Source organism: Labrus bergylta, chromosome 21, assembly GCF_963930695.1.
Source record: "Labrus bergylta chromosome 21, fLabBer1.1, whole genome shotgun sequence".
In the NCBI taxonomy this organism is placed as follows: domain Eukaryota; kingdom Metazoa; phylum Chordata; class Actinopteri; order Labriformes; family Labridae; genus Labrus; species Labrus bergylta.
In genome coordinates, this window is record NC_089215.1 from 13,217,438 (window position 1) to 13,244,131 (window position 26,694).

A 26,694-nucleotide genomic window follows, 5' to 3' on the forward strand; every position below is an offset into this window, starting at 1 on the left:
AGCAACAGTAAGAGCTGCTGGGAAGCGTTCTGAACCTGAGGTTAATGGACACAGCGCCTAAAAACTAGATTTTTTCAGGTAAGCGTTAATTTGAAACCTCTGCAGATGATCTCGAGTTTTATTGAGTGAATCAAGTGAAATGATCAAAAATAAAAAAGTATGCATGAGAATGACGTCATGTCGATTTAGTTTGAGCCTTGATTTTCTGCTTCTGCAAGTTGGTCAGTACTTGAATCTTTGAATTAAAGACTTTTAAGTGAAACATGAATACAGGAAAGAAGGAGGAGGACTACACATCAGCTGCTCTGCACATCAAACCAAGAGGACCAGTTTTTACTCAGGAGATGAAACCCAGACAGGAGTAAGGTCGTCAAAATGTTCAAGACTTTGATTCTTTTCCACGCCCAATGTTTTAATGTGATACAATCTTTGTTATCTTTAGAGTACAGAAGATTGAAATAACTACAGATCTCCAGAAATATATTTAAGCAAAAGCTGCCAGAGAGAGAGGGGGGGAGGGAGGGAGGGAGGGAGAGAGAGAGAGAGAGAGTGACAGAGAGAGAGAGAGGGGGAGAGAGAGGGAGCGAGAGAGACAGAGAGAGGGAGAGAGAGAAAGAGAGAGGGAGAGAGAGAGAGGGAGAGAGAAAGAGAGAGGGGAGAGATAGAGAGAGAGGGACAGGGAGAGAGAGAGAGAGAGAGAGGGAGAGAGAGAGACAGAAAGGCAGAGAGAGAGAGGGGGAGAGAGAGCGAGAGAGAGCGAGCACTGTCTAAATTGCACTAACACAGTGTCAACATTTCGGCACAGACACATTGTCAACACCTTTGTGCAATTTAGGAAGCTTGTAGAAGTTTGTCTGCACTCTTTGGTGATTCAAAACAAGAAATTACACAATATATTTACACAATACCGAAAGACTAGCATTTATATTTTCGTTGCCGTGGTAGCGGTATATTTAATGACTCCTATTGACTTGAATAAATCTAATCCGACTGACAGGAGGTGTGTGAACAGAAACCCTTACGCTATTTGGAATCGTCCTTTATTTTGGATAATACCAATAAGCAGTCACTTGAAATCTTTTGTATTTGTATTTACATACTTCACATTTTTTACACAGGGTTTATGCTTGAACACAATAAAGCATATTTTGTATGGTAACCATGCAAATGAGAGGAGAGAAGGTACCAATCACTGAGCTCCTCACACAGTCTAGCTGCTCGCCAAGGAAGCAACACATTCTAATCTTACATGTCACAATGTCAACCTCCAGTTCTGTTTGTAGCAGACGCGCTGCTGTGATATTCTTTACAAAATATGCAGTATATACAGTGGCATTTACAAGCAACTCTAAAAAAAAGAAAAAGAAAAAAAAGAATAAAGGAAAAAAACAACAACAATCAGTTTCAGTGCAAAAATGCTGCTGAAAGTGGAGCACGGACTCCAAACACAAAGAGAATAGAAACAGTCTCGTTATAAAACGTTTGTCATCAGGAGTCACGTGCAGGTTTTAGGTAAGAGGCGGCCTGCCTCGAGGCTGCAAAGGAACCAATTCATTATTATTGCTGTGCTTTGTGGATAAACTGTATGTGGGTTATGAGATTCTAAAGCTTAATTTCACCCTGAGGAACAAAAAGAAAGAATAATTAGACTGCGAGTCATTGAACTGTTAAATATATAGCATGTGTAAATAATCACTAATAACATCATTCCAGAAGTTCTCTTGTATGAATGAAGTAGTTTGAGAGAGTTGTAAGACGTAACTGTAGTTAAAATCACATAAATAAAGTACTTCACTCTAAAAACGGAGGATTTGAAGTGAGACGAGGAAGGCGGCACGTTTGACCTGATACCACCTTCTTCACATCTGAGCCGTGGCTGCTATGAATGAGTGCAGGTGAGCTAACCGGAGGGAGATTAATGGATAAAATCTGTGAACGAGTTAAGGCCTGAGGACCATCTTTAGACCCCCATCTCCAACTGGTATAAACATGTCAGATGATTTCTTTTTAAATGATGTTCCCGGACTGTTTACCGTGCTCACACTCCCATCGCTGTGTGTTTTGCTTGCATTCACACCGGACGTATCCAAACAACATGAGAGGTGACTATTTTTTGTTTGACTTATGATGCAAACCCTGAATTAGGATTGCTTCATGCACGGGTCACTCTGAAGAACTCTGAGCCTTTACTGATCACCTGCACAGTCTTGCCAAATAAAGAACAACCACCTTCACTGAGCCGCCCCATGTCTGCATAAATGTGTGTTTTGTGACATGAAAATAACAAATTCATTTCTAGATCGCTGCCCTCCTTTTTCACATTCACATCTGAAACCAGGAAGTGAAGATTCCAAGTACAATCTGAGGGTCACCTTCATATCCGTCTCTTCATAGTTAACTCGCGTTTACTGGCTGGGACAGTCATGTCTCGTTTGGGTTGTTTCAAACGTACAATGTGAGGAAGGAAAAAAACAACAGAGAGAGAAACCACCGCGGGGTTCAACAAAACTTCACTCTTTCATGAACATCAGTCTTTCGAGACGTCATCATCCATTTATCTCTTCTTCCATCCATCCATCCATCCATCCAAGGCCTCAGCATCCCTTCATTTCTGCACACGTGAACACAGAAACAGCTCGAGTACGGGGACAATGAGTGCCAGTTCATCTTTGTCAGGTCACATTTTAAACCCATATGTCTGAAGAGAGATGCTGGAAGAAACAGTGAGACGTTTTCACGCCAGTTACCACCTGAAAAGGTTTTTGTAAGGGCGCTGTCTCACACGTAGCTTCACCCCTAAAGTCCAGTTCATTTGACCGTTGTCAAGCACAGCACGGTACGGATTGACGGCGTGACCGCGCCCTAAGTTTCTGATTATACCGAGGTCAGACACCATATAAGAATGTTTACAGTCCGAACCAGCAGCTGTACGGTTGTTGGACCCGTCAGCCCAGAAAATTGATCATTTTATCCCGTGTAATATGTCATAATGAAGAACAAACATGGCCACATCTGGGACGCCTCACGACCTCCTCACAGAAAGTCTGACATGTTTGATTCCATCACATCAGTGCTATGACCAATTAGAGCTCAGAGCGCTCTGCACGTGCAAGAGTCATGAGCACAAACAAACAAAATGGAGAATCATAAAGAAGAGCTAAAGTGTCACCCATACTGCTGAGTTAATTTAAGAGTATCATAAAGAACGTGGACACAAAGGCATGTAGTCGTTTTTCTTAAAAGGCCACTGTTCAATCAAGAGCCTGTTTGAAATTGTGATTTTACAGCGTTCTTTAATGGGTTTGACTGCTCTCTTCTAAAAGAGATTTTAGTCTCAATATAGATATGTCGAGCCACGAGGGCATGGTGCCACCGGATGGATCCTTCGTTGCCCGGGGGAAAGGCGGATGCATTTGAAGGAGCCTTCAAAGTGTGACAGCCTTCGATACATCTCTGTGATGTAATCAGTCTTCAAATGCCCCCCCCCACGAATAATGCAGCCCCTAAATTAGGACACAGCTATAAAGTTTTTTTGACTGAACAACGAAATGTGTCGTAGTAAGGTTGACCTTTGACCTCATTGTCCCAGTACTTGCGAGTGTCTCTTCCTGCAGGTTCAATGATTACACTCTCACAGATGTACAAAACATAGTTTGTCTTATCATCGCCATTAAAAATACTTTACAAACATTTTACTGTTCAATCCTGTGAAAGTGTGAAAGCGTGTGGATGGACGTTTGTGTGTGTGTGTGTGTGTGTGTGTGTGTGTGTGTGTGTGTGTGTGTGTTTGTTATTTACACGGAGTATTCAGTCAGGTATAACAGTAAGGAGAGGATAGGACTTCCTGTGTGTGTGTGTGTGTGTGTGTGTGTTCCCTGCATGCTTTGTACATCGTGTGTATTGCTGTGCCTTTATGTGATGTGTGCGTGTCCCTTTTGTCTGTGTGTGTAAATTCCCTGTGTGATTCTTTTATCTGTCACTGTTACGTCGTGTGTCATCGTTTTATAAGGTGTGTTACCTTTGGGAGAGTCTTGGCAGTTCAGTGTGTGCATGTGACTGCATGCCTGTTCCCATCTTTATTTCTTTGAGACCCGTGTGAACATCACTCCTGTGTGTGTGTGTGTGTGTGTGTGTGTGTGTGTGTGTGTGTGTGTGTGTGTGTGTGTGTGTGTGTGTGTGTGTGTGTGTGTGTGTGTGTGTGTGTCTGTGTGTTTAGGAGGACATGCCGTTGACCAGGCTCCTCAGCTGTTTGACCACAGTCTCTATCAGCTTCTGCTTGTCTCTGTCGTTCTTCCTGAACTGAGAGAAGATGTTGTTCTTCTTACTCGTGTCCTTCATCCTGGAGAGACAAACACACACACATCAACGTTACACAAACACTCAGGGATCAAGCCGACTTTACTGTTCAGGTTGAATATGTCATCATCATCTTTTCAGCCACACTATACGCTGATACGTCAGAATTTAGTTTGAAGCGGAGGGATTTCAGACTTTTCTTCTGTAGAAGGGAACTAATGAGTACATTCACGCCGAGTTCAAAACAAAAAAAAAACAATCTGCTGACCTTGAACTCTTAAAAAAAGTGAACACCAAATGTGTAAAAGCAACTCGTCTACTGTACGAGATCATTTTAGAATCATTTGTTGTTCTCACACATGCACAAAACTGCAATAAAAAAAATCTTTAGAGCATCAGACTTTATTTTATCCTGCAGAAACTCCCAAACTGACCAGGCAAGCCTTCTGCTAGCAAAATTGTCCATGAATGAATCACCTGTTACTTAATATGGCTTTATCAGTAAAGACTATACACAGATCAGAGCATGCATTACAGAAGCCAAAGAGAAGCAGAGAGGAAGCTGCACCTACCCTCTGTAGACTCTGAACAGCAGCAGAAAAACAGCAGAGAAAAGATTTAGAGGAAGAGAAGAGATGAAACACAACAAGAGGAAGAAGCAGACACAGCTGCCATATCAATGTCTTAAGTTATCATGAGCTGTAATAACTCATGTTCAGAGGTTTATTAAGAGTTACAAAAGTTGTAAACATGTCCATAAATGCTTCATACAATGTTCATTTGTGGAAAGGCTAATATTTCCCTTCATCCCTGTGGCAAGCTGTCAGAGTTAGACTGTTTTTACTGTTTAAATGCACAATTTTCACCCACAATTTTCACTCAGTGCATTTAAAGACAATATGTGTTACATTTTGAAACTCTACTGCTATGTTTTTATTTTAAGTTCAGATGTTGAAATGGTTTCCCTCTGTCCTCGCTCTGAGATCGGCCCTGCTTGCACTTAAATGTTCTCGGCTGGTGCTCAAACTCGTTCCTTAAACTCAGATATTGTAAGCTGCACAGATTTCACTCCAGCTCAGCCTTTTACCAGAAACTCAGGCTGATAACGTCAGGTTGAAAAATAATAATAATAATAATAGGTTATTTTCAGGACTTTAGCGCATAGTCCCTGCTCTCACTTAAATGCCTAGATGCAGATAATGTTGTCTGCACATATTTCCAAAACTCAAATTCAACCTTTTCCCACCAACTCAGGTTGATTCAGTTAGCTGGAAGTGTCTGATACAGTGTGAGAACAAGCAAAGCAAATGTAAGCACAATAGGGGACAATCTGAGTGTGAGGGTTTCTGAAAGCGTTACAGTCTTCATTAAAAAATCACTGTCACGCTCTAAAAGTGTTGGAGTCAAACAAACACAGCACAACAACTGTTATATGAAACAGTATGTGTTATGTTTATGACAATCAAGCCTGCATTTTCTAATGGCCATTAGCAGACCCACACCCTGGCCTTTAGAAAGCCATGCTGACATATTGTTTTCACTCTCCCAGCAGGGTGAAAGTTAGAAATGCACTCACTTCTCCAGCAGAGCCAGGGCTGTAGCCGGGTTCACTCTCAGGTATTTGGAGGTTGGCTGGCCGTAGTCCGCCAGGTAAGTCGACCAATCCCACACCATGAACAGGTCAAGGAGCTGCAACACACACAAAGACATATTGATACCTTGCACCTTTACAAAAAGTGCAAATTGTTCTTTGCATTGCCTTAAATCTGACAAACGTTTACATTGTTACTCTTCATTTCATATTTGAGATGACAGAAATGTTTCTTTTGAATCACATATTGTGACATATGGCTGCGGTTCAGTGGGTTGTCTCTGAACTGGAGATTAGAGGTTTGATCCCCAGCTCCTGCAGCAACATGTCCGATGCGTCCTTGGGCAAGACCCTTAAACCCAAGTTGCTCCCGCCTCATCTGCGGTGTATGAATGTGCATGAATAGATGAGTTAATACCGATGGTCACCTTACATAGCAGCATCTACCATCAGCGCGTGAATGTGTAGGTGTGACATGCGGTGTAAAAAAACGTTGAGTAGTCAGAAGACTAGAAAAGCGCAAGTGCATTTACATATTAAAATATTTGTTAAAAAAAGAGACATTGGAAGAACCAAAAGTACTTGACATGTACAGTATATCCTCTGACCGCTGCATGACTGGTTTGTGATGTGGGAAACTTTATCTTTATCACCATTATGTTCTCCTCTGCTCTTTCGTTTGACTGTGAATATGTCCAAATACATGTAGAATTACATGAAGGCAGAAATCTGTCAATATGGTGTTAGACTGTTGCGGCGTCTGTCGTTTTTTCGCTGCATCATTTTGCATCATGTCTTGCCTCCTGAGACTCCCCATCCATCCTCAGGCTGTGAGGGTCGTGTCACGAGGATTTTTTAAAGAATTTTTCAGGAGTGCATGTGTGAAATCAGCTAAGGTCACATAATGAGATGATAGTAGACATTTGTGCATGTTGGGTCACTGTTAACCTAAGAGGCAGAGACGACAGAAGAGAGAGATTTACTAAGAGACGAAGGGAGACGGGGAGGGGGCTCTGTGTGTTGAGTTTTAAGTGTGAACAGGAACATTAAAATGACCCCCCTACGACCCCCGTTTAACCTGATGGAGATGACCCCCCTACCCCACCCACACACACAGTGTATGCTAATGTCATAGGGTGAAACAGCTGGGTGTTTGGGTCATGTTGAAAGAGCAGTGAAAGAGCAGCTTAGTGATAATAGCATTATTCAGCTGACTGAGACTCCGACACACAGAGAGGCTTAAAGCCATTATTCTCACCTGGAGCTAAGTGATGAGCCACATCTTACCCTCACACCCACTGAACTCTCAACCACTCACAACACTCCACAGGATTTCATCCATTACAGGGAAAAGTCAAGGATCTACATTTTTTGTAGATCCTTCATGGTTTGATTACTAACATTGTCAAAGTTGTGTGCACGCAAGTTCCCCTGTGCAGTTCGGGACATTTTTGTTCTCCTGTGTGCACTGGCTGCTCCTGCAGGGCATTTTGTCCGAGATAAACAACAGATGGAGAGCGTCAGTTTAGGGACTGTATCTTCAGTTTTTGGATTTAACACAGCGATGTCATACATCAACAGCTACAGACTACATCAGGGAGCACAGGCACACGTTCAGCTCACCCCGAAAACGTCAGGAGTTTTGTGCAAGCGTGAAAGCACTTTTAGATACCTGCAAAAGTCCTGAAGTTTTCGGGGTGAGCTGCATGTCTGTACAAAAACAGTTTTTCACAAAGGCAGAGTGAGCTGATGTGAGAACGCATCAGGATATGATCAGGAGAATTCAGCTCCAAAAAGGTGGGGTTCTAACGTTTATTCCCTGTGATTGGTGCCCGACCATACACAGTCTGCACACACCTGCTACTATCTCGGTGCACAGAATTAAACTGATGCATTATGTTTTTTGTTCTCCTGTAGGTTCTTCTTCACTCTTTTGCTTAGACTATGATTCTGTTGAAGTACATATAGCATTGCCATGAAGGCAAATATTCTCATAGCTGACTCTGTTGCTTGGGCGGCCACTCTTGCATCGCTCTTTTTATTTCACATCTTGCCTCAGGGGAACCACAATCTGTGAGGTGCATGTGTGAACTACCAGATCAGGAGATCGAGACATTTTTAGGAGTGCACATGTGAAAGCACTATTAGTGACTTTCTGTAATGAGCTCTGGATAGATTTTGAGATAATGGGATTGCTGAAACAATGGGTTCTTGCTTTTCAAGAGGTGAAATCATGCGTCTCAGCGCAAGCCTAAATACAGAACATGTTATATTTTTAAATCCTAATATATTGGGATACTACAATTCAGAGTCACTTCCCAGCTCTCTACAATGTCTTTTCTAAGAGATTTGTGTAAACAATTGTTTTAGAGGACGTGCAGGTGACCAATAGTTTCAGATGCAGCATGTCTTGCTAGAGGATCACAAGTAGCTCTTTTCTGGGCTCCGGTAAACCGCAGGTCACACCCATTCACACCCATTCACACACTGATGGTAGAGGCTGCCATGTAAAGAGACCATCAGAAGTAACTAATCCATTCATACACATTAATACACCTCAGATGAAGCAGGGGACATGTGGCTGCAGGATCTGGGGATCAAACCCCCGACCTTCTGGTTGAGAGATGACCGACTCTAACAACTGAGCCACAGCCGCTCTGCTCATGTCGTGTATTGGATACAGAAATCCCAAATATTAAAAATGCATTCATATTTTCTGATGAATATTTCATTTTTCCACTGTCAATGGATTTATATCTAGCAGTAAAAATATGGTCATTTTTTAAACATGCACTCTTCATTTTGAGAAAATTTCTGAACATAGTTCTGATTACAAGATCCTGATTGACTGATGATTCTATGCAGAATCTCGAGCTTTGAATGAAGACCAAGCTGCATGTAAAGCCTCCGTCCCACATGTTGGCTTCATAGGTCTCAAAGCTCCTGAGAGACCTGTCAACCATACACGTGGTCACATGGACTCGAAAGTGGCCGATGTATTCTATTCCATTCAAATCAATTCAATTCTATTCAAAAAAGTTTATTTGTCCCTGAGGGGCAATTCAAAGGCACACAGAGCAGTAAATTAACAACAGTGCAGGTAGACGAAACATTTTAACTTAAAAATATTTAAAGCTTAAAAACTTAACTTAAAATACAAAATATAAAAAGAGTAGATATAAGTGGACAGTGATCGGACTGACAGATTTAAACAGAACTATATGCAGTAAAAAGATGTAAACAGAACTATGTGCAGTAAAAAGATGTAAACAGAACTATGTGCAGTAAAGCGAGGTAGTTGCTCTCTAAATCTGATCTAATCACTCGACAATAACAATGCAGACAGTCTGTCCTGAAGATCTGATGTTAGAAACAGATCTGATTTGCCTGCAGTCTAAACAAAGACAAGGAGACAGTCTGTCTCGTCTCTAATAGGCCTCAACTGAGTTCAAATGAGCACAATATTACACTCAGTCTGATGGTTATTTGTTCGATTATGTTTTTTGGCACGTGTCAAGACTTCTTTTGAGAGATCAAATTTTTTTGCACAAACACTTTATTGTCCATCCTCAAAAGCTGTTTTTACATGATATGCACTCCTGAAAATTTCAGCTTTAGAGTACATGGATTCACATTATCAGCGTGTTGCAGTTTCAGAACACATAAAAGTCAGATATGCCTTAAAATGTTTCTATAGTGGCTACACTTGTAGAGGAAGTACACAATGAAGTTGCGAGAAGACGGCGAGCTCCTTCTAATTTCAGAAAGTTAAAGGGGGTCCCTAAGCCTGATGTGAAACCTTCTTAGTCAAGGTTTGTTTAAAGTAAGTGCATTAGCATTACCTCTGTGAGCATAGCACACAAATCAACCCGGTGTTTCTTTGAAAACTCATTATACGCCCTTAGATATGTTTGACTTTCAATCACTCTAAATGGTTACAGGATAACGATCTAAAAAGCACATATAGTTTAGAAATCAGCCGCCATAAGATAAAGGGAAAGTTCAGGATGACCTCTGAGTAACCTCAGCCTGCGGATGACTCCTTTTACCTAAGGCTAGGATTAACATGTCAACCAAGCAGCCTGTATAAAAAGGTGTGTGATGATCTGCACTGCAGGAAAATTAGCTCTACGGCAAATAAGGAATCCGGTAAGGCTGAGAGGGTCAGGTCCTTTGAGGGGTTAGCAAGTATGTTCTCTCTACGATGAAAAATTCATCTTTAATATCTACACTTAAATTTAAGAGTGAAGTAGCCCTTTAATCTCCCACTAGTTTTGTGGACTTTATATGAATTATGATGAAATTAAAGTCCTAATAATCTTGCAAATGTGGACGCCCTGTGCACAGCACTGTCAGTCCTTATATCTTGGTGCAAGTGATGGCAGGAAACATCATCTTGATAGCAAATGAGAAGATTCACCGAACACAAGAAGGCTGAATTATTCAAACAAACAAAGAAAAAGAGCAACATTGAAATTAAAAAAAAGGTATAGGTGCAGGCTGATATAACAGAAGTCCCGCCTCTTACAAGGGGAATATCCAATCATAGTTTGGGATGTGGCCAATCAGTGGCTAACCCTGGTCCCCCAAGTTTCGGCTTTGGTGAACTCTATGATATCCTGTTAACAAGACATTAGGCAGATGTTCTTTGCTCTCTGTGTAAAATAAAAAAGGATGAAAGTTTTCCATTGTAATAATTGTAAAAACTAAGGGTGTGCTTTCAAAGCACTAAGATAGTACGATAGGAAACAATACACTTTTCTCCCCTAGGGAAGTTGTCTTGGGGAAATTTGAAGTCCAAGACAACTTTCCCCAAACAAACAATTTTGGGCAAGAAAATAAACAGATTTATACATCATTCAGCATTTTTGACGTATTGTCAAAATTGTAAATTCCTGACCTCTGCAAAAATCTTCACATTTAAAATGTTTGGTCTTCTTTCAACAAGTTCCCTAAGTATGAGTGTGACCTGGACTGGAGGGCAGAGCCAAGCCTCCCTCAGGCTCAGATTAACAGGTCAACACAGAAACAAGTTAATGAGACCCAGCAACACTTTACATACCACTGCTGTTTACTACAGAAAAGGGGGCAGACGGTGGGTGCTGTTGTTGAAAAAGGTATTTTTCTTAAGCAGGTGAACTACAGGACAAGTGAAAGTTGAAAAGGTCACACAGGAGAAGCCTGGGAAATAAAATACTGTTGGATGCAGAGTGCTGAGATGTGGGTCTGCAGAAAAGTTTGGGGGAAATATTTAAGATACAGAAACTAGTTTGTAAGTTTTAACTTTAAATGTTCACATAAATTATGGGCCTCTTCATTTCTTTTAAGATTTATTTGTGGACTTTATTTTGATAGGATAGTGGAGACAGAGAGTGGGGAACAACATGCGGGAAAGGAGCCACATGTCGGACTTGAACCCGGGCCCAACGCTTGGAAGACTGCCTCCGTATATATTGCACGACCTAACAGCGAGGCCATCTGCAACCCGGCCACCTTTCTGACATCTTTTTACCATCTTTATGTGCTGGTACAATGGATCAGCTCTAAAGAAGAGTGATTCTTGGGGCGCTGGTGGCGCAATGGGTAGTGCGCGTCCCATGTACGGAGGCAGTAGTCCTCCAAGCGGGCGGCCCAGGTTTGAATCCAACCTGTGGCTCCTTTCCCGCATGTCAATCTCTATCCACTGTCCTATCTCTCCAATAAAGGCACAAAAATATATCTTGAAAAAAAATAAGAAGGGTGATTCTTTTGTTCAAGGAGCCTTTAATTACTGATTACTGGTCGGGAAAAGTGAGAGCCGATCAGAACTGGTCACTGTAGGCAGATTTGGAGATAAATGATCTGTCCAGGTCAAAACAGCGGTGCTTCGAGCTGTTGATCAAATCAGCCATGTAGTCAATAATACCAAGGGTAAACTGCCTGTGTGTTTGTGTACACAGGTGAGTTCATGTCTTCTACGCTGTGCAGTTAGAAAGTTTACCTGTCGTAGGTCGATGAAGGCCAGCTGGAGCGTGTCTCCTTGAAAGCCAGGGACCGGCTCAGAACTGGCAAACACTAACAAGAAGCAAAAACAACACACCCAATGTTATAAGACTCACTCATGTAAAGTGACACATCCAAATTACATTTTTGTACTCACGTTCACATTGAATGACATCTAGGTTGAATTGCTGAATGGCCCCCATGCTGATCTGTTTGAGTTCTGTGTCCAGCAGCATCTGCATCAGTGATGTGGAAAGATGCTTGCAGGCTGACATACAAGCTGTCTGGGCCACTTTACCCTGCAGAGCGAAGGACAGCGAGAAGGAGACGGAAGAACAAGAGAGGTGACAGAGGTGAGGAGGATGAAAATGAGGAAGGACAGATTTAAGAGTGTGTGGAAGATTAAGGTGAGGGAGTGGAGGAGAAACATGAGAGTAAAAGAAGGCAGGGAGACGGGTGGTATGAGAAGACAGACGGGGGGAACATGAAGGAAAAGGGGGAGAGATCGTGCAAGAGAGAAAGGGATGGGGAATAAGAGAGTGTTAAAAGGAAAAATGACAAAGAGGATCATAAAGAGGTACAAAAGAGATTTTGAAAAACAGAGGTTTAAATGGGGAAAGAAAAACGGACGATTTTTGGGAAGTGGATATAAAGGTTATAAAGATTTTGGGGGAAAAAGAGCAACAAGTTAAAAAGATCAAAAGTTAGCGCCATCTTTAAGACTTCATTAACAGAGAAACAGGTGTACATGTAATATTTAAGGCACACAACAGGCACCTGCGACAGTCCATAATCTAGCCAGGGGGTCATGGACTTCTTAAAGCTATACAGCTTCTGACCTCCTAAGTGAAGGATAGCCATCAGGCCCAAAACAAAGGAAGCTTTTAGCCGCTGGCTGGTAGCACCACTTATGTCACCAGCCTAGCTACATCAAATCGGATGTGGCACTCTCTGGTGTGGGTGTGAGGGATTTAAGATGTATTTAGACTGAAAATAAATAGAATATTTTTGTCTTGCGTCTGACGGATGTAATCAAGGCATAAGTCAGTTTGGGTGTGGACTTTATGACTTGCCAGGAGAAATACCTGCGAAAAACTGATTCTCAACAATGCTGTTTTCACATATGCACAAAACTCCTGAAATGTTCAGGGTGAGCTGCATGTGTGAATGCAAACGTCTGGAATTTATTTTTCAACGCGACTTTACCCAGACTCTTTTCCTGCAAGCCCCCTAATAACATTCCTGCATTAGGTCAGGGTAAGCTAGGAGCAAGACACTTTCAATGCACTGATTTGTATCCACAATATTGATACAAATTAGAACGGTAACAGTCGATTACATTAACGATGAATGAAGCATTTATGGTGCTTTAAATTCCCCATCGTGTGTTCAATGCGAAACATCACACATTAAATCCAAATCACAGATATCCCAATGCATGCAGGAAGGGCACAACATGAGCACATTCAATAATGAACACAAGGAACACTCCACAAACGTACACAGCATCAAGTTTCAAAAAGAACAATCGTGAGCATTTTTACTAAGGCCCCCGTGTCCACCTGGCGTTTTTCCCGGGCAGAAAAGCGCTGGCTGTGCGCTCGGGAGTGTCTTCATGAAGCGTTTGTGCACTGAGATGAAAACAGCTGCATGTCCGTCCTGTCTCTATGACAACAGTCTGTTGACAACGGCCGCTGTATGACCGACACTGCTCCGTTACCTTTTACGGCATGTTTTATATTTAATATCATTTTTTACCCGATCAGACACGGAGCAAAGAAGATGTGGGTACAAGACACGATCTGTAGGCGGCAAAACTACAGGGAATATTATACATTTGGAAAAGAGCGCCGGTGACGTCAACAACGCCTTTTCTGAAAAGTTGAAATATTTTCAACTTGAATGCTCGGAGCGCTTTTTCTCCGGACGGCCGATTTCTGCTGCGAACGCTCTCTACTCATTGAAAACAACTGAAAAAGACGCAGGTGCTGAGAAATAAACGCTAGGTGGACAAAGGGCCTAACACACAATGGTTGCTGGGTGACTTTTGTGACGAGGTAGGTTTTTTATCTTATATACCACCTTGAAACTCATGAAATGTCTTTAACCGGAGGGTTTTAAACGCTGACTAACTTAGAATGGATCATAGTTAGTGTTTGTGGGAACTGAAATAGCAGATCAACAAAATCCGTACTCACAGATCATGCAAAAATTAAAAACAACCTCTCAAACACAGGGATGATGTGGTGAACCCTCAATGTCAAGGAAAGTGTAGTTCTATTAATTCACATAAGGATATTACCACAGTTAGACATAATACAACTGATTCCTGTGAAATATATGGGGGTACATTATTTTTTTACAACTGATAGCAAAAGGTTTTGACATTAGAAAGTCAATCAAATGGTGCAACATAAACCATGCATAGACAATCCATGTATATAATATAAAATGTAATATTTATGTATATATAAATATACGGTATGTATATACTCATTATATACATGGCTTGTCTTTGTTCCACAACATCCCTTTTTACACCCGTCATGCTGACCATAAAGTGGCATACTGGCAGTTCCACATGTAGTGTACTGAAAAAGAACGATCAGCATGTGACACATCTCTACTGATGGCTGGTATTATATTACCTCACATAAACTGTCGACTCTACGTAGACTGCGAGCCAACTTGGAGAGTAATCATTCACACAAAAGTGGCTGCTTACACTAAACATTGACACGGAGTAAGTAATTTCAAAATGTTTCTATCTAAACGTAGTTGTTGATTTGGGGGGAATTCACCTCGCTAGTAGCTCCATGAATTGTGCATCAATTGCCCCCCGCTATGTGCTCTGACTGAAGGTCAAATGATATTCAATCTCAAACACGCCCATTAAGTTGTCCTCGATGCATTTTGCTCTTGTTTTGGTGTCTGATTGTGAAGATGAGCTGCGCTCTCATGATGACAGATGTTGAGCTGAGGAAAGGGAGGGGACAGACTCTCCAGATGTGATACAACTGTAATTTTCTTTCAAACAACAAATTCTGTTGTTTTCTTGATGGAAGGAAATTTTAATCATGACGTCCAATACAAAAACTGCGGGGCAGTTACCACCTACTCTCAGGAGTGGTGAATACATTCACTGCCACTGTAAGTGTTTTTTAGCACTCTCATTGTGAATTACATGCTATTTTTTTAAAACCATAACCATTGCACAGTTAAGGGCGCGTTTAACCCTTTGAGTACTGCACAATCATTTTGTGAATCAGAACCTGAGCTTTGAGAAAGTGGTCTTTATAATGCTAGCTTGGTGTTGAAGTGAAGAAAAGGAAAGGAAAATATAGATTTAAACAAATAGCAATGGCATGATCTAATTGATGGTTGGAGATTGAACACTACATTTTATGGTGTTTTAGCTGATCACTTAGGGCAGAATGTGGCCTACGTTAAAAATAATATCACAATATAGCTGTTAGACAAAGACTGATAAAGTGCAAGACAATCAAATGGTGAAGGTGAAGAATATAAAGGCCCTTAAAAAGATAAAAAGCAGGTTTAATGTGTGTATTCATTGTTTGTTGGAGTCAGTTTCATCTTGTGATGTGGTGAGTAGAAAACGGAAGGGGAGAAAAATTAGGCTTTCACTTCTTATTAAAAAAAAATGGAAAGACTGGATGATCTGTCAACGTGTGACGGGTAATGACCAGAATACTAAGGCACTTCCAATAATGCAGCTAGAGAAGCTTACGGGAATGGTTTCAATAGTGGAGAACACAAACAAATAATCCTAAGTGATTGAAGTAATTTTTAAAAAGAGGTTGAGATAAGAAAATACAATTGGCAAACATCTAGTGTTCCTAAGAGGACCTTCCTCACCCCCCTGGATGAGACCATTTATTGCTAAAACTCCATCCGTCAATCTCACACCTCCAGGTTACAACAAGTGCCAAAAGAGCCGACAACAAGCCCAGAGAAGTGGAGCTTCCAAAGTCAGACAACAGCATGCTTTTCATCTCCACTCCACCTGCAGAATGGCAGTAAAGTATTGTAACAGCCAGGCAGTTATACTCACCGACATCGATGCATGGTCATTGTTGTTATTCTGAGCAGAGACACCCCCAAACCAACCAAAAATGGAAGAGGGGGAGGGAAAGAGGGAAAGGAAAGGAAAAGAAATGTGCCAACAATAAATGGACAGGAGGAGGTAAATTCAGCTAGAGATATCTTGCATGCTTGACAAGTCAAATAAATTAAGAAGTAAAACTGCTAGTAAAAGAAATTAGTCACAGAGCGGTTAATTACAGGGGGTGTAGATGGGAGTACAGGGGACATTCTTGAAAATAAAAAATAAATTAATAAAACTGACAGTCATTCAAGACACAACAAGAGACGTTGAAAAGTAGAGGAGGCAGGTGGCCCACTGAGAGTGGATCCAAACAGGCTGAAGCTGTCTGCCATGAGTGCTGAAACACTCAGAGTCCTTCACACGTTATCTCATGAAACACTCTCTGATATCAATGTGTTCAAAGGCAGACTACGACGCAGTAACAGCCCAGTTAACATGCTTATGGACGGACCACCTCTGCATCACACACATAGTACAGCTTTAATGTTACCAGTGTAGCAGTTCTCAGAGAGTACACACATTTTATAGGGATGTGATGAACATGAAGTAAAACAACAGTAAAGGTTGGGAGATTTAAGGATGAAGGACTGAAATAATAAAATATGGGTTTATCACATCCCTATGACCAAAAAAAAAATCAACATTTAACAGTGCCACAAACAATGTCAAAGTGTCTAAAACCAAGAAAACAATGTCCCACAGGAGAGTGATGGCATGGTTCAATGGGTCAGACGAGGATGGTTGGTGGGTATGACTCACCGGGAGATGTGTGAAGACCTGGAAAGTAGAGCGCAGGAAGTTGATCAGGTCCATGAGGTATCCAGAGGCTCGACCATCCGACTCCGCCATGCCCCACTCATAGTCTGCTAGCTGGATGAACTCGTCAATCTTCTGGTTAAGTTTGGTGTAAATCTCTCCTTCTGCAGCGTGACGAGCGTCCTGAAAAATATGTTCTATGAGCTGCTTTGACAAGAAAACAGGACTAAATACTGTTCTCCTGACAGCAATTAGGAAAAGAGACATACGTTTACAATCAAACACCTGGAAACTGTGAGGAAATCTACTTGTCACTTTCCCGCTTCATATACAATGGCATGGTTAGGTCTGGAGCAATGTGAGTGCAGGCCAGCAAGGGAATGGGTAGGGGGGGCAATCGTGCTTTGGCGTTCGTTAGGCTAGTCATGGTTTTGGCCATATTCACAATATATTTACATGGCAGCTATTCTACTGCTGTAGCACGCTCAGGATTGGGAAATTCAAAACCTCTAAGATGTTATACTGATGTGTTTCAGGTTTGCAAAATGTAGAAACACAGCGGATCAGACAAAGCCTTGCCTCTCAGTTAGCGAACTAGCATTAACATTAGCTTGGAATTTACAGCTGATTTTGGCAGTAATGAAACAGCAATGATAAGGAATCACCCCGGCAACAAACTGTATACCAAACACCAAGAAAAAAAACCTGCAGAGAATCGAGGTCATATTCTCACTTCACCTTGAAAGTGGACAAGCCGTAGAGTCTTGTGGTGTGGACGGTTTCAGGGGAGACATTGGTGATGTTTGTGATAAACTCCTCCAGATACCTGCAGGCCTGCTCCAGGTGGGTGGTGTTAATGATGATCTGCACAAGCTACAGGAGCAGGTTTACAGTGTTAGACGTGAGTCTACATGATGTTTGTGGTTAGTAACTGCAGTGTGGATCGTACCTCGGTTAGTCCTATGTGAGGTTTTTTGATGAGGTTCTGCAGACAGCTGCTGAGTGTTCTGGTCAGCAACAGGTTGGTTGATTTTCTCAACATGTCGTCGATCTCTGTTGAGCTGGACACAAAAAACATGGACAAAAAAAAATCAGGCAACTGTTCTAAGGTTAACATCAACATAATAAATATTGAACAGATAGTAACTGGTCAGCCAACCTGCGGTGTAGTGACTCAGAGAACTTCAGGCTGGCGTAAATGAACTCTTTGACCTGTGTGTAGATCTGAGGGACGGACTGAGACATGGGCAGCTTCTTAGGGAAGTCCTGCTGCTTAGACACACACAAACAACAACAGATAACAACATAAAATTACTAACATGCTGCCTAAGATTCACCTAAATTCAATACATTTGAGTATTTAATGGCTTATTAAAACGAGATTAGAGAGTCATTAGTCACTTGAATGTTTTTTACCTTCTCAATCTCAGTATCGTGAAACGGGAAGCGGCTGACTACATGTTTATACTCCTCCTCTGTCTCCACTGGGATTGGACTGTAGTTGTCCAACTCAAAGATCTCCCTGTGAAAGAAAACAAACAGTTTACTATCTGTGCAAACTCTTGGTACATTAGTGGAGCCTTGAGTGCCTCTAATTTGTTCACCAACGGTTTAAAGGTTCAGTTGTGTTCATCAGATTTCATCCAAAGATGACATCACACTGGAGTTGTATTTGTATTTATCACAAAGGAAGTAAAAAAGAGAAATGATGGAATCACCATAATGTCAAACTAGTATATGTGTTAATACACCACTTAATTAAAGGGGACATATTATGAAAAATCCCCTTGTACAGTGTTTTCGAACATATATCTGGGTGACCTGAGTGTCTACTGACCCACAAAATGTGAAATAAACCCATCCAGTCCTTTGTTTCTGGTCTGCATAAATCTTACAACACAGAGAAAAATGCTCCGTATCAAATGTGCTCTCCTTGTGACATCACAGTGGGATTCTGGTATAAAAAAAATCCCCTCCCACCCCCCGATATCTCCACCCATGGACTCCACCTCCAGCCTAGAACAAGACTTTAGCACGGGTCAGCCATTTTTATTCTTGCCAGCGAAGGAGTGATGTCTACGGGGAAAACTCATGGGGGGCTCATTACATTTAAAGAGACACACACACCAAAACGGAGCGTTCTGAGAGAGCTGGTTTATACAGGGTCACAAACCTCCTCTGGTGCTTGATTCATGTTATATTTTGACCAAAGCACAGCACATATGTTTCATTTAGACCACAGGGGACTGGAAAAGGGGGATAATATGTCCTCTTTAAATTAAATAAAAGTGACCTCAAACAGACAAATAGTTGGATAACTTGTACAATTTATGAATGTGTTAAAACAGCTTTGATATCTGCAAATGAAATAAAACTCTTTCCCATTCTATTTATTCAGAGTGTGGTGGTGGCTGACATTATTTCCTCATTGAACTAAGAAGGTTAAGAAAAAAAACATTCAACAGGAATATTCTTCTTTGCATAATGTTTGTTTCTCAGACATTCAAGTCAAAACTTTATCTTAAAAGCCTTCAAATAAACGTCCACAGCTCTGCACAAACGTGCTGGAAGGAGCTGGATTTAGTCCGACAGTGCTTGTCTCTGCTCTGCTCCCAGCCACACCGCGGCACTCAGCCAACAACAACTGAGAGTGTTAAATTCACAGGTCCTTTTAGCATCTCAGTTACATGATAAATGTCCGTTTCAGAGAGCAATGTCAGCGAGCATCATTCCACTGCACAATGATTGACGGCCATAAATGTAAAAAATAGTCAAACAAAAAATTTGAAAATTACAGAGAACTTGATCTCTTCATGTACTGACGGCACTGCACACTTTTTCTGAATGATGAGTGATAATTCAGAGGGAACATTCGAGTCTATACATTTTTTTCAAGAAAATACTATTAATGTTTGAATTGCTTTTTACAGTGTTTCAAATGTTGGTGGGCCGACTGTTCAGTGACCATTTCTGTACCAACACTGGTGGCCATATGAAAAAAAGGAAACAACCTTATTTTGTGTGCCCAGGAGTCTATTTTTTCTGGCTGTGGTTATCGAAACAGGTATCGTTATTGTCGGATTGTTACCAATAATGTATTAAAGTTTAAAAATCCTGACGACCCTCATTGATTGATTACTATCACTTGGACTTGCGGTCAGTCGCTGCTTTCATTGTAGATTTAGTTTTGGTTTGTTGCACGTATCTCACAGAGAAATGTAACTACCGTCTAACTTCTACTAAGCTCACCTGAAAACCAGCGCCCACTTCTTCAACAGAGTTTCATTGTACTGGTCTCTGACCTCGAACAGCAGGTCGAACAGCCGGTTCACTGGGAACCCATAACCCTGCACACACAGACACACACAGACACACACAGACACACAGACACACAGACACACAGACACACACACACACACACACACACACACACACACACACACACACACACACACACACACACACACACACACACACACACACACACACACACACACACACACACACACACACACACACACACACACACACACACACACACGAAATATGGTGTGTTAATCTCAGGTCTCCTTTAGTCTCCAGAGTCCCATGAAGTACAGCTCTAAACCTACCTGTAGTGTATCTGCAAAGATCACGATGAGGTTCTTCAGCTCCAGGACCAGGTCTGGGTCCTCACAGTATGACTAGGGAAAGACAAAAAAAATCTAAATCAGAGAGTCATACAATATGTCATCTCAACAACTTTTTTACAATCCAGGGACATGTGTACATAATGTTTAAATATCTGTATATAGTTCTGTGTTCTTCTTCTCTCTTATGAAATAGATGATTGGTTGATCTGTATTTGACTTTTGCCATCATCTGCCCAGAGACTACAGATGGAAATTAGCTAATTTACTCTAAATCTAGGAGAAATAATATTTTCTCTTCGGAGACTAATGTAATTTTGTACATTGTCCCTGATTCAAATAAACTAATAAACTAAAGTAAAAGAGCAGGACTTGAGATGAGACCAAGCGGCAAACTCTGGTGTTCAAAAGTGAAGCCAATACAGAAGTGCAAAAACCTGCAGTTCCTAGACTGTCCACTCCAAAAGCAAAGAACCCTCATTAGGTCTAATAAAGAAAATGCTCACTTTTACAGCAGAAATAATGTGTTTACAGTCTGGAATCAGAAGACTTGACCTTCAAGAACCAGAAATTGGAATTGGTGCGTCTCTAAGGGGAATGAGTGAAAATGTATGCTCTAAAGATTGTGCCTTTACAAAATCATCAATTATTTCCAAACTTTAAAAAAAGGAAGTTCGTGACATGAACATCATCTTCTTTATCAAATTTGATATAAAAACAAGGCTGCACAATTCTCTGACAATAAGTGATGGAGCTAAAGGCACAGTTTTGATTCACTGCTAACTGTAAAGTAAAGCTGGATGACCAAACGAGACGATTTTCCACAGTTGTGTTTGTTAACTACGTAAATGAAGCACTAGAATAGAAAGCTTGACTTGGCCACAGCGAGTGGGGGAGTCTGGGGTGTGGGGAGGGGTCTTAGCCAAAGGTCAATCAACACCGAGAAGGTTTCTCTATTTTTCTGGGGTGCAGAGTGATTTATGACCCTGAGAGCACAGTAGAGTCCCTCACACAGACACAGGGATCCTGCCAACACAGGAGTGTGTAAATCAACAGAGTAAATGAACACAGGCTGAGATTTGACGTAAAGCAGCGGCCGCCTGCCTCTCTGTTGGTGTGTGCATGTGTGTGTCTGAGTAAACAACCAGCTGGAGACAGGACTAAACAATGTACCTCACATGTTCAGACACTTTTATTACTCCAGCTTTACATGCTCTAAACCTGACTATATGTGTCATTGTGGTTCATTCATGCAGTGTGAACAATTACAAGAGTCCCCTCGATTAGTTCTTTTTAACAATGAGTGTGTTTTCGAAGTTTAATGCCCGAAGTTTAAACAGTATGAAGACATTTTATTGTTTGCCATACAATTGTCTTTATTTTTTTATTTTTTTTAACAGCGAATTAGAATCAAAGTTGCACATGGATGGGTTCGTGAAAAGATTTTGTCCCGGTGTGCTGCCGCTGCGGTGGTTGTAAGGGCAGGACCCCTGACAGTGTGGAGCTGCCTGTGTGACGGCCCAGCAGAGGGGCTGGAGGCCACAGGGGGGGGGGGGGGAGAGAGACACCAGGGGCCTTTGTTAGTGTTCTCACCCCAAGCTGTGCGGCCCATTCTCTGGCCTGTTAGCATAATCCTCTGGGTCATTTACAACTGAGTAGAGCCCAGCGGTCAGGAATATGCCTCCTTAATCTGCTGTTATTGTTGCAATCTGTCTCTCATTAAGGCCCCAATGACCCCCTCTTTGGCCGCATGCGTATGTGTGTTTTGACCTCTTCTCCTGAAAGTGACATCATTAGTGTGTTTGTGGGTGAACTGACCTCTGTAGTGTTATGTGTGTGTGTGTGTGTGTGTGTGTATCAACCAGTGAATGGCGTTTCTTCCATGATAAATAGATCCACAGAAGGCTCTATTATCTCTATTAACTAACAGTCACCTTCTCATTCACAGTAACCTTCCTGCTGTGTGTGTGCGTGTCTTTGTGTTTGAGTGTGTGTGTGTGTTTGAGCCTACAGAGTGCGTGCGGAGCACAGCGATGATCTTGGACAGCGCCATGTTCCAAAGTTCGTCGGTGAAAGCTCTGGTCACCAGCCCCTGTGTTGCATGAAGGATGTGGTCCTCCACTACAAAGAAACTGAAAACACAAACAGACAACATTCATATCTCAATACTTTTTCGAATAAGTTTTATGAATTACATTTAATTGACAGCCAACAAGCACATCAGCATTGAAAATCAATTTAAACCAAAATGCAGCACCTTGAACTGTCTGGTTAAACAAAACAACACCACCTCCGGCTGCTGCTGGGGGACAGTCCTCCTCCCCTCAAAGTAACCAAGGCAAGAGCATCCAAACATTGTAGCAAACCCCGTTGGTTAAAAATAGTAATCCAGTGTTGAAATCCATTTTGAAAGCGGCAGGCTAAAAAACTAGTTCGCTAACTTAACATGGTGACATAAGGTTACATTATGATGTGTTCAAGGTCGGCTCAGTGAAATGTCTATAGGCGATGGTAAATACACCATCCTCATGATGTGTTCAAATGTAAGGTCAAGAAAAAGAAAATGCAGGTTTCTGCAAGAACTTGAATAAAAACATTTGTTTGGATGTGTGTGTGTGTGTGTTGAGCAGTGTTAATCCCATCAACGAAATAAGTGACGAAAATATTTGTTGATGAAGGTCTTTTTAAATTAGTCAACTATGACGATGACGAGACGAAACTCCGCTATTTGACGATTTGATAAATAATATTACTTCATCATCTAATTGACGAAAATGTGACGAAACGAAAACTACATTACAAGTGAGGATTATCACGTCCTTGATAAAGAAGTGTTAAACCCACTCTGCTGTTCTAAAATCATTGTAAACCATAGCAGACTTCATCAAAGGTGTGCGTGTGTGGTGAGTGCAACAATGTGCAGCCTGGAGCCTCTCGCCTGCAGATCCGTGAAGCCCCGCCCCCTAGAGCTTCTGATAATAAAAATAAAAGCTTGCGTCTGATTTTGTTGACTAAAATATCAACTAAAATGATGTGCAATGACTAAATTAAATCAATAACAAATGACTAATATCTGACTAAATACATTTTCGTCAGGAGACTATGACTAAATTAGAAAATGGTGTGAAGAATAACACTAGTGTTGACACGTGTCTCTCCTGCTTCTACAACGCCTTAACTTAATGCGAGTTCACATGCCACTGTTACTAACATGAATATAATGCACTTGCAGATTTGATGTGTAGGTACTTTAGCGTAATATAGTGGAACTTCGTAATGGCGCTGTTTCAGATTTGAACGTGCAAACAGGTTTAGAATCTCTTCTCCTCCATTTCTTGGAGAAATGATCCCAATGAATGTCCAGTACTAAAATACTTCAATATTTGTGGCAGCGAGTTCCACCCTAATCCAGTTTGTAGACAGTTATCTGTCATTTGCAAACGGAAGTGACAAAGAGGCAAAACAAAGAAACTGAAGCATTGAATCGTTTCCTCTTCTGTGTTCGCTGGACTTAATTTCACTTTTCACGTTTCTGTAAACACACATGACAGACGGGCACAAACAACGCGAACATGAGAGAGACATCTTACCCTACAATCTGATTGAAGTATCTTCTGTAGCCTTCCACTGTCTCATGCTGAAAACACAGACACACACAAAGACATGTTTACACACAGTACATGAATGAAGAACAACTAATATTTAGGAATCTTACAGAATCGATGAGAGAAAAACAAAACATGAGTTCAGTTTTTTTCTGAATGAACAACATAATAATCTCTGTATTAAGAGTTACGAGGCGCCTCAGTTGCACTCTGATGCAGTATTTTCATTAATTCCCTTATCAACCCTTTCAGACTGCTTTTTCCTCAAAAGTACCATAACTAAGCTAAGCCATCATCACGTCTTTGTACATTCATAATGATTCTGCGACTGCATAGTATTAGTGTCCCAGTCTGTGAATTCACATCGTGTTTCTTTCAAACTACAACTGCTACCTACAACACCCGTTCTGCCCACCACATTCTCCTAAAAATTCCACAAACAAATACAGTTATTGGTCAAACATCCTTCAGGGCTGCTGCAGCCACTGACTGGAACAACTTACAAAAAAACTCTCAAACTAGACACTCTCATCCCTAAATCAGTTTTCAAGGACTCTATCATGGACATTCTCACTGACAATTGCAACTGTTTCTCAGTGCACTAACTTTTCCCAAACCCCTATCTGCTGGCTCATTACTGTCTCTCCCATGCATGTTGTCTTTTAGATGTTCACCTCTCTGTGTATTGCATGTGTACGTATGCCACACATCTATGTGGTTGTTCTATGTGCTGTGCTGCTGTTGAGTGTATGTAAGGAGGATACGTTGTACATGTGATGACTGTGTTTTACCTTCCTTGTGGCTGGTATGTTTGGATATGTTCTTTTCACTTTTTATTGTGCTGTGACTGTTTGGAATGCAGTTGGCTGTTGGAAAGGTTGTATGCTGCTATCTTCTAACTGTGCTGTTTGTCCTTTTAACATTGACCTTTCTTTTCAGCCCCCACCCCCCCCTCCCCTCAAAAGGCTTCTGTCTTTTGCCAGGCCGTCGTTGTAAATAAGAATCTATTCTTAATGACCTGCCTGGTTAAATAAAGGTAAAATAAATAGAAATAAAATAAAATTCTGTAGGGATCTAAAGGAACCGTTATCTTGTCCATTCAGAAAAAAAAAACAGAGCAGAATCTGATTTAAAGCATAACTTGATATTCCGAGATGTTAACCTCATTAATTTAGAAAACAGCAGATTTTATTTTCTTATGTGAATGCAATATGCTTCTGTAGAATCTGGTTCTTTGAATTTATAAAAAAAAATCTATTACATGTATGTGTCATGATAGTGCTACTAGATCAGCCATTGACTATAATGACATCTGAGAGTGTTTATGTGCTGCTCACCATGTTAGCCTGAGGCTGCAGAACGAGCCGGGCCTGTTTCTTTCTCTGCTTCCTGTAGTAATTCTCAAATGTTTCCCGATCTCCCTGCAGACACAAAGACATACATCTGACTTACATGAACTCCTCTTAAAGAAAGCAACAATATATTCAGAGTAAGAGTCCTTTATGACGTAAATAATAACACAATGTTCCAAATAAAGTCATAATGAAAACCATCTGGATACATCTGAAAATCATAGTAAGAAAGAAAGTCAGAGTTCTAGCTCCTTATAAAAATTATCACCTTTACATTCCCATTCTCTCTTTTAGAAAATGCCACCCATGTATTGATGCAAAGAAGGATTATTTTTTTCTTTTTAAAGAATGTGTAGCTACAGCGCCCTCCACAGGACTAGCTAATGGGAGCAGTTTATCTGACATTTCCTGATACATGCAAACATTTAATGCAAAGTGTCCTTGGGAAAGACGCTGAACCCCAAATTGCTCCATGTTGTATCAACAGCGGTGTTTGAATGTGTTGAAATTGGATGAGTTAATACTGATGGGAACTGTACATATCAGCCTCTGTCATCAGTGTGTTAATATGTGTAAGAATGGATTCATCTCATATAAATGGACTTATTTTCTAGTCTTCTGACCCCTCAAAGCGCTTCTACACTACATGTCACACCTACACATTCACACACTGATGGTAGAGGCTGCTGTGTAAAGAGTCCATCAGAAGTAACTAATCACACTTTTATTGACATATACAGATGCCGCCAATGAAGCAGCGGGAGCAATTCGGGGTTAAGTGTCTAACCCTTGGACATGTTATTGCAGGAGCTGGGGATCGAACCCCTGACCTTCCGGTTGGGAGACAACTACTAACTAAGCCACAGATGTCCGCTTTCACACGCCATACGGTTAAAAGACGAGGAAAAATAATTCATTTAAAAAAATAGATTTCTTGAAGTTATGAATCGATCTAAATTTTTACATAAATCGATTTTTTGGTCCCACCTCTATACAGTTTAAATGTTTTCTGATAAGTGCCAAATGAAAGAAAAGAAAATCTACATTACATATAATGTTAAAAAGGAATTATTGTGTGCTAACACATGCTCTTATTATAAAGTAAATTGTCAACAATTTACAAGACTCTCTGCACACGTAGTAGGGCATCTCAGCTGAGCAAAGGGTGGACTGAATTAATTCACGATGAATAATAATGGAAATGATTCTTTAATGAAGATACTTATATAAATAAGGAGTCTTCTAGGTAACTTTGCAGTCATTTAGGTACAAAGTTGGCATTCAAGTAGTTCCATAAGAGCCAGGCGCCAATACAGCGGTACTGTTTTCCTGTTTTATGTCTCAGAATTTAACCTGA

General features: G+C 41.1%; 1 protein-coding gene across 8 annotated transcripts in view; it reads right to left on the minus strand.

Moving 5' to 3' along the window:
* Positions 1 to 1,023: 1,023 nt before the first annotated feature.
* exoc6 (exocyst complex component 6) overlaps positions 1,024 to 26,694 on the minus strand; it is a 45,954-nt gene continuing 20,283 nt past the window's right edge. For 2 of the 8 annotated variants that reach the window (XM_065949248.1, XM_065949252.1), the window contains exons 10-24: positions 25,323 to 25,406; positions 23,971 to 24,017; positions 22,392 to 22,512; positions 20,363 to 20,434; positions 20,001 to 20,098; positions 18,168 to 18,273; positions 17,911 to 18,020; positions 17,701 to 17,812; positions 17,490 to 17,624; positions 16,755 to 16,934; positions 15,942 to 15,971; positions 12,027 to 12,168; positions 11,868 to 11,941; positions 5,873 to 5,985; positions 1,024 to 4,339 (exon numbers count right to left, since the gene is read on the minus strand). In XM_065949248.1, coding sequence (XP_065805320.1) covers positions 4,213 to 4,339; positions 5,873 to 5,985; positions 11,868 to 11,941; positions 12,027 to 12,168; positions 15,942 to 15,971; positions 16,755 to 16,934; positions 17,490 to 17,624; positions 17,701 to 17,812; positions 17,911 to 18,020; positions 18,168 to 18,273; positions 20,001 to 20,098; positions 20,363 to 20,434; positions 22,392 to 22,512; positions 23,971 to 24,017; positions 25,323 to 25,406 — 1,551 coding nt within the window. In that variant the 3' untranslated portion in view covers positions 1,024 to 4,212. Of the gene's footprint in view, positions 4,340 to 4,597; positions 4,881 to 5,872; positions 5,986 to 11,867; positions 11,942 to 12,026; positions 12,169 to 15,941; positions 15,972 to 16,754; positions 16,935 to 17,489; positions 17,625 to 17,700; positions 17,813 to 17,910; positions 18,024 to 18,167; positions 18,274 to 20,000; positions 20,099 to 20,362; positions 20,435 to 22,391; positions 22,513 to 23,970; positions 24,018 to 25,322; positions 25,407 to 26,694 lie in introns of those variants that run through there. The other 6 variants (XM_020638402.2, XM_065949249.1, XM_020638437.2 and 3 more) reach the window with 4 other exon arrangements.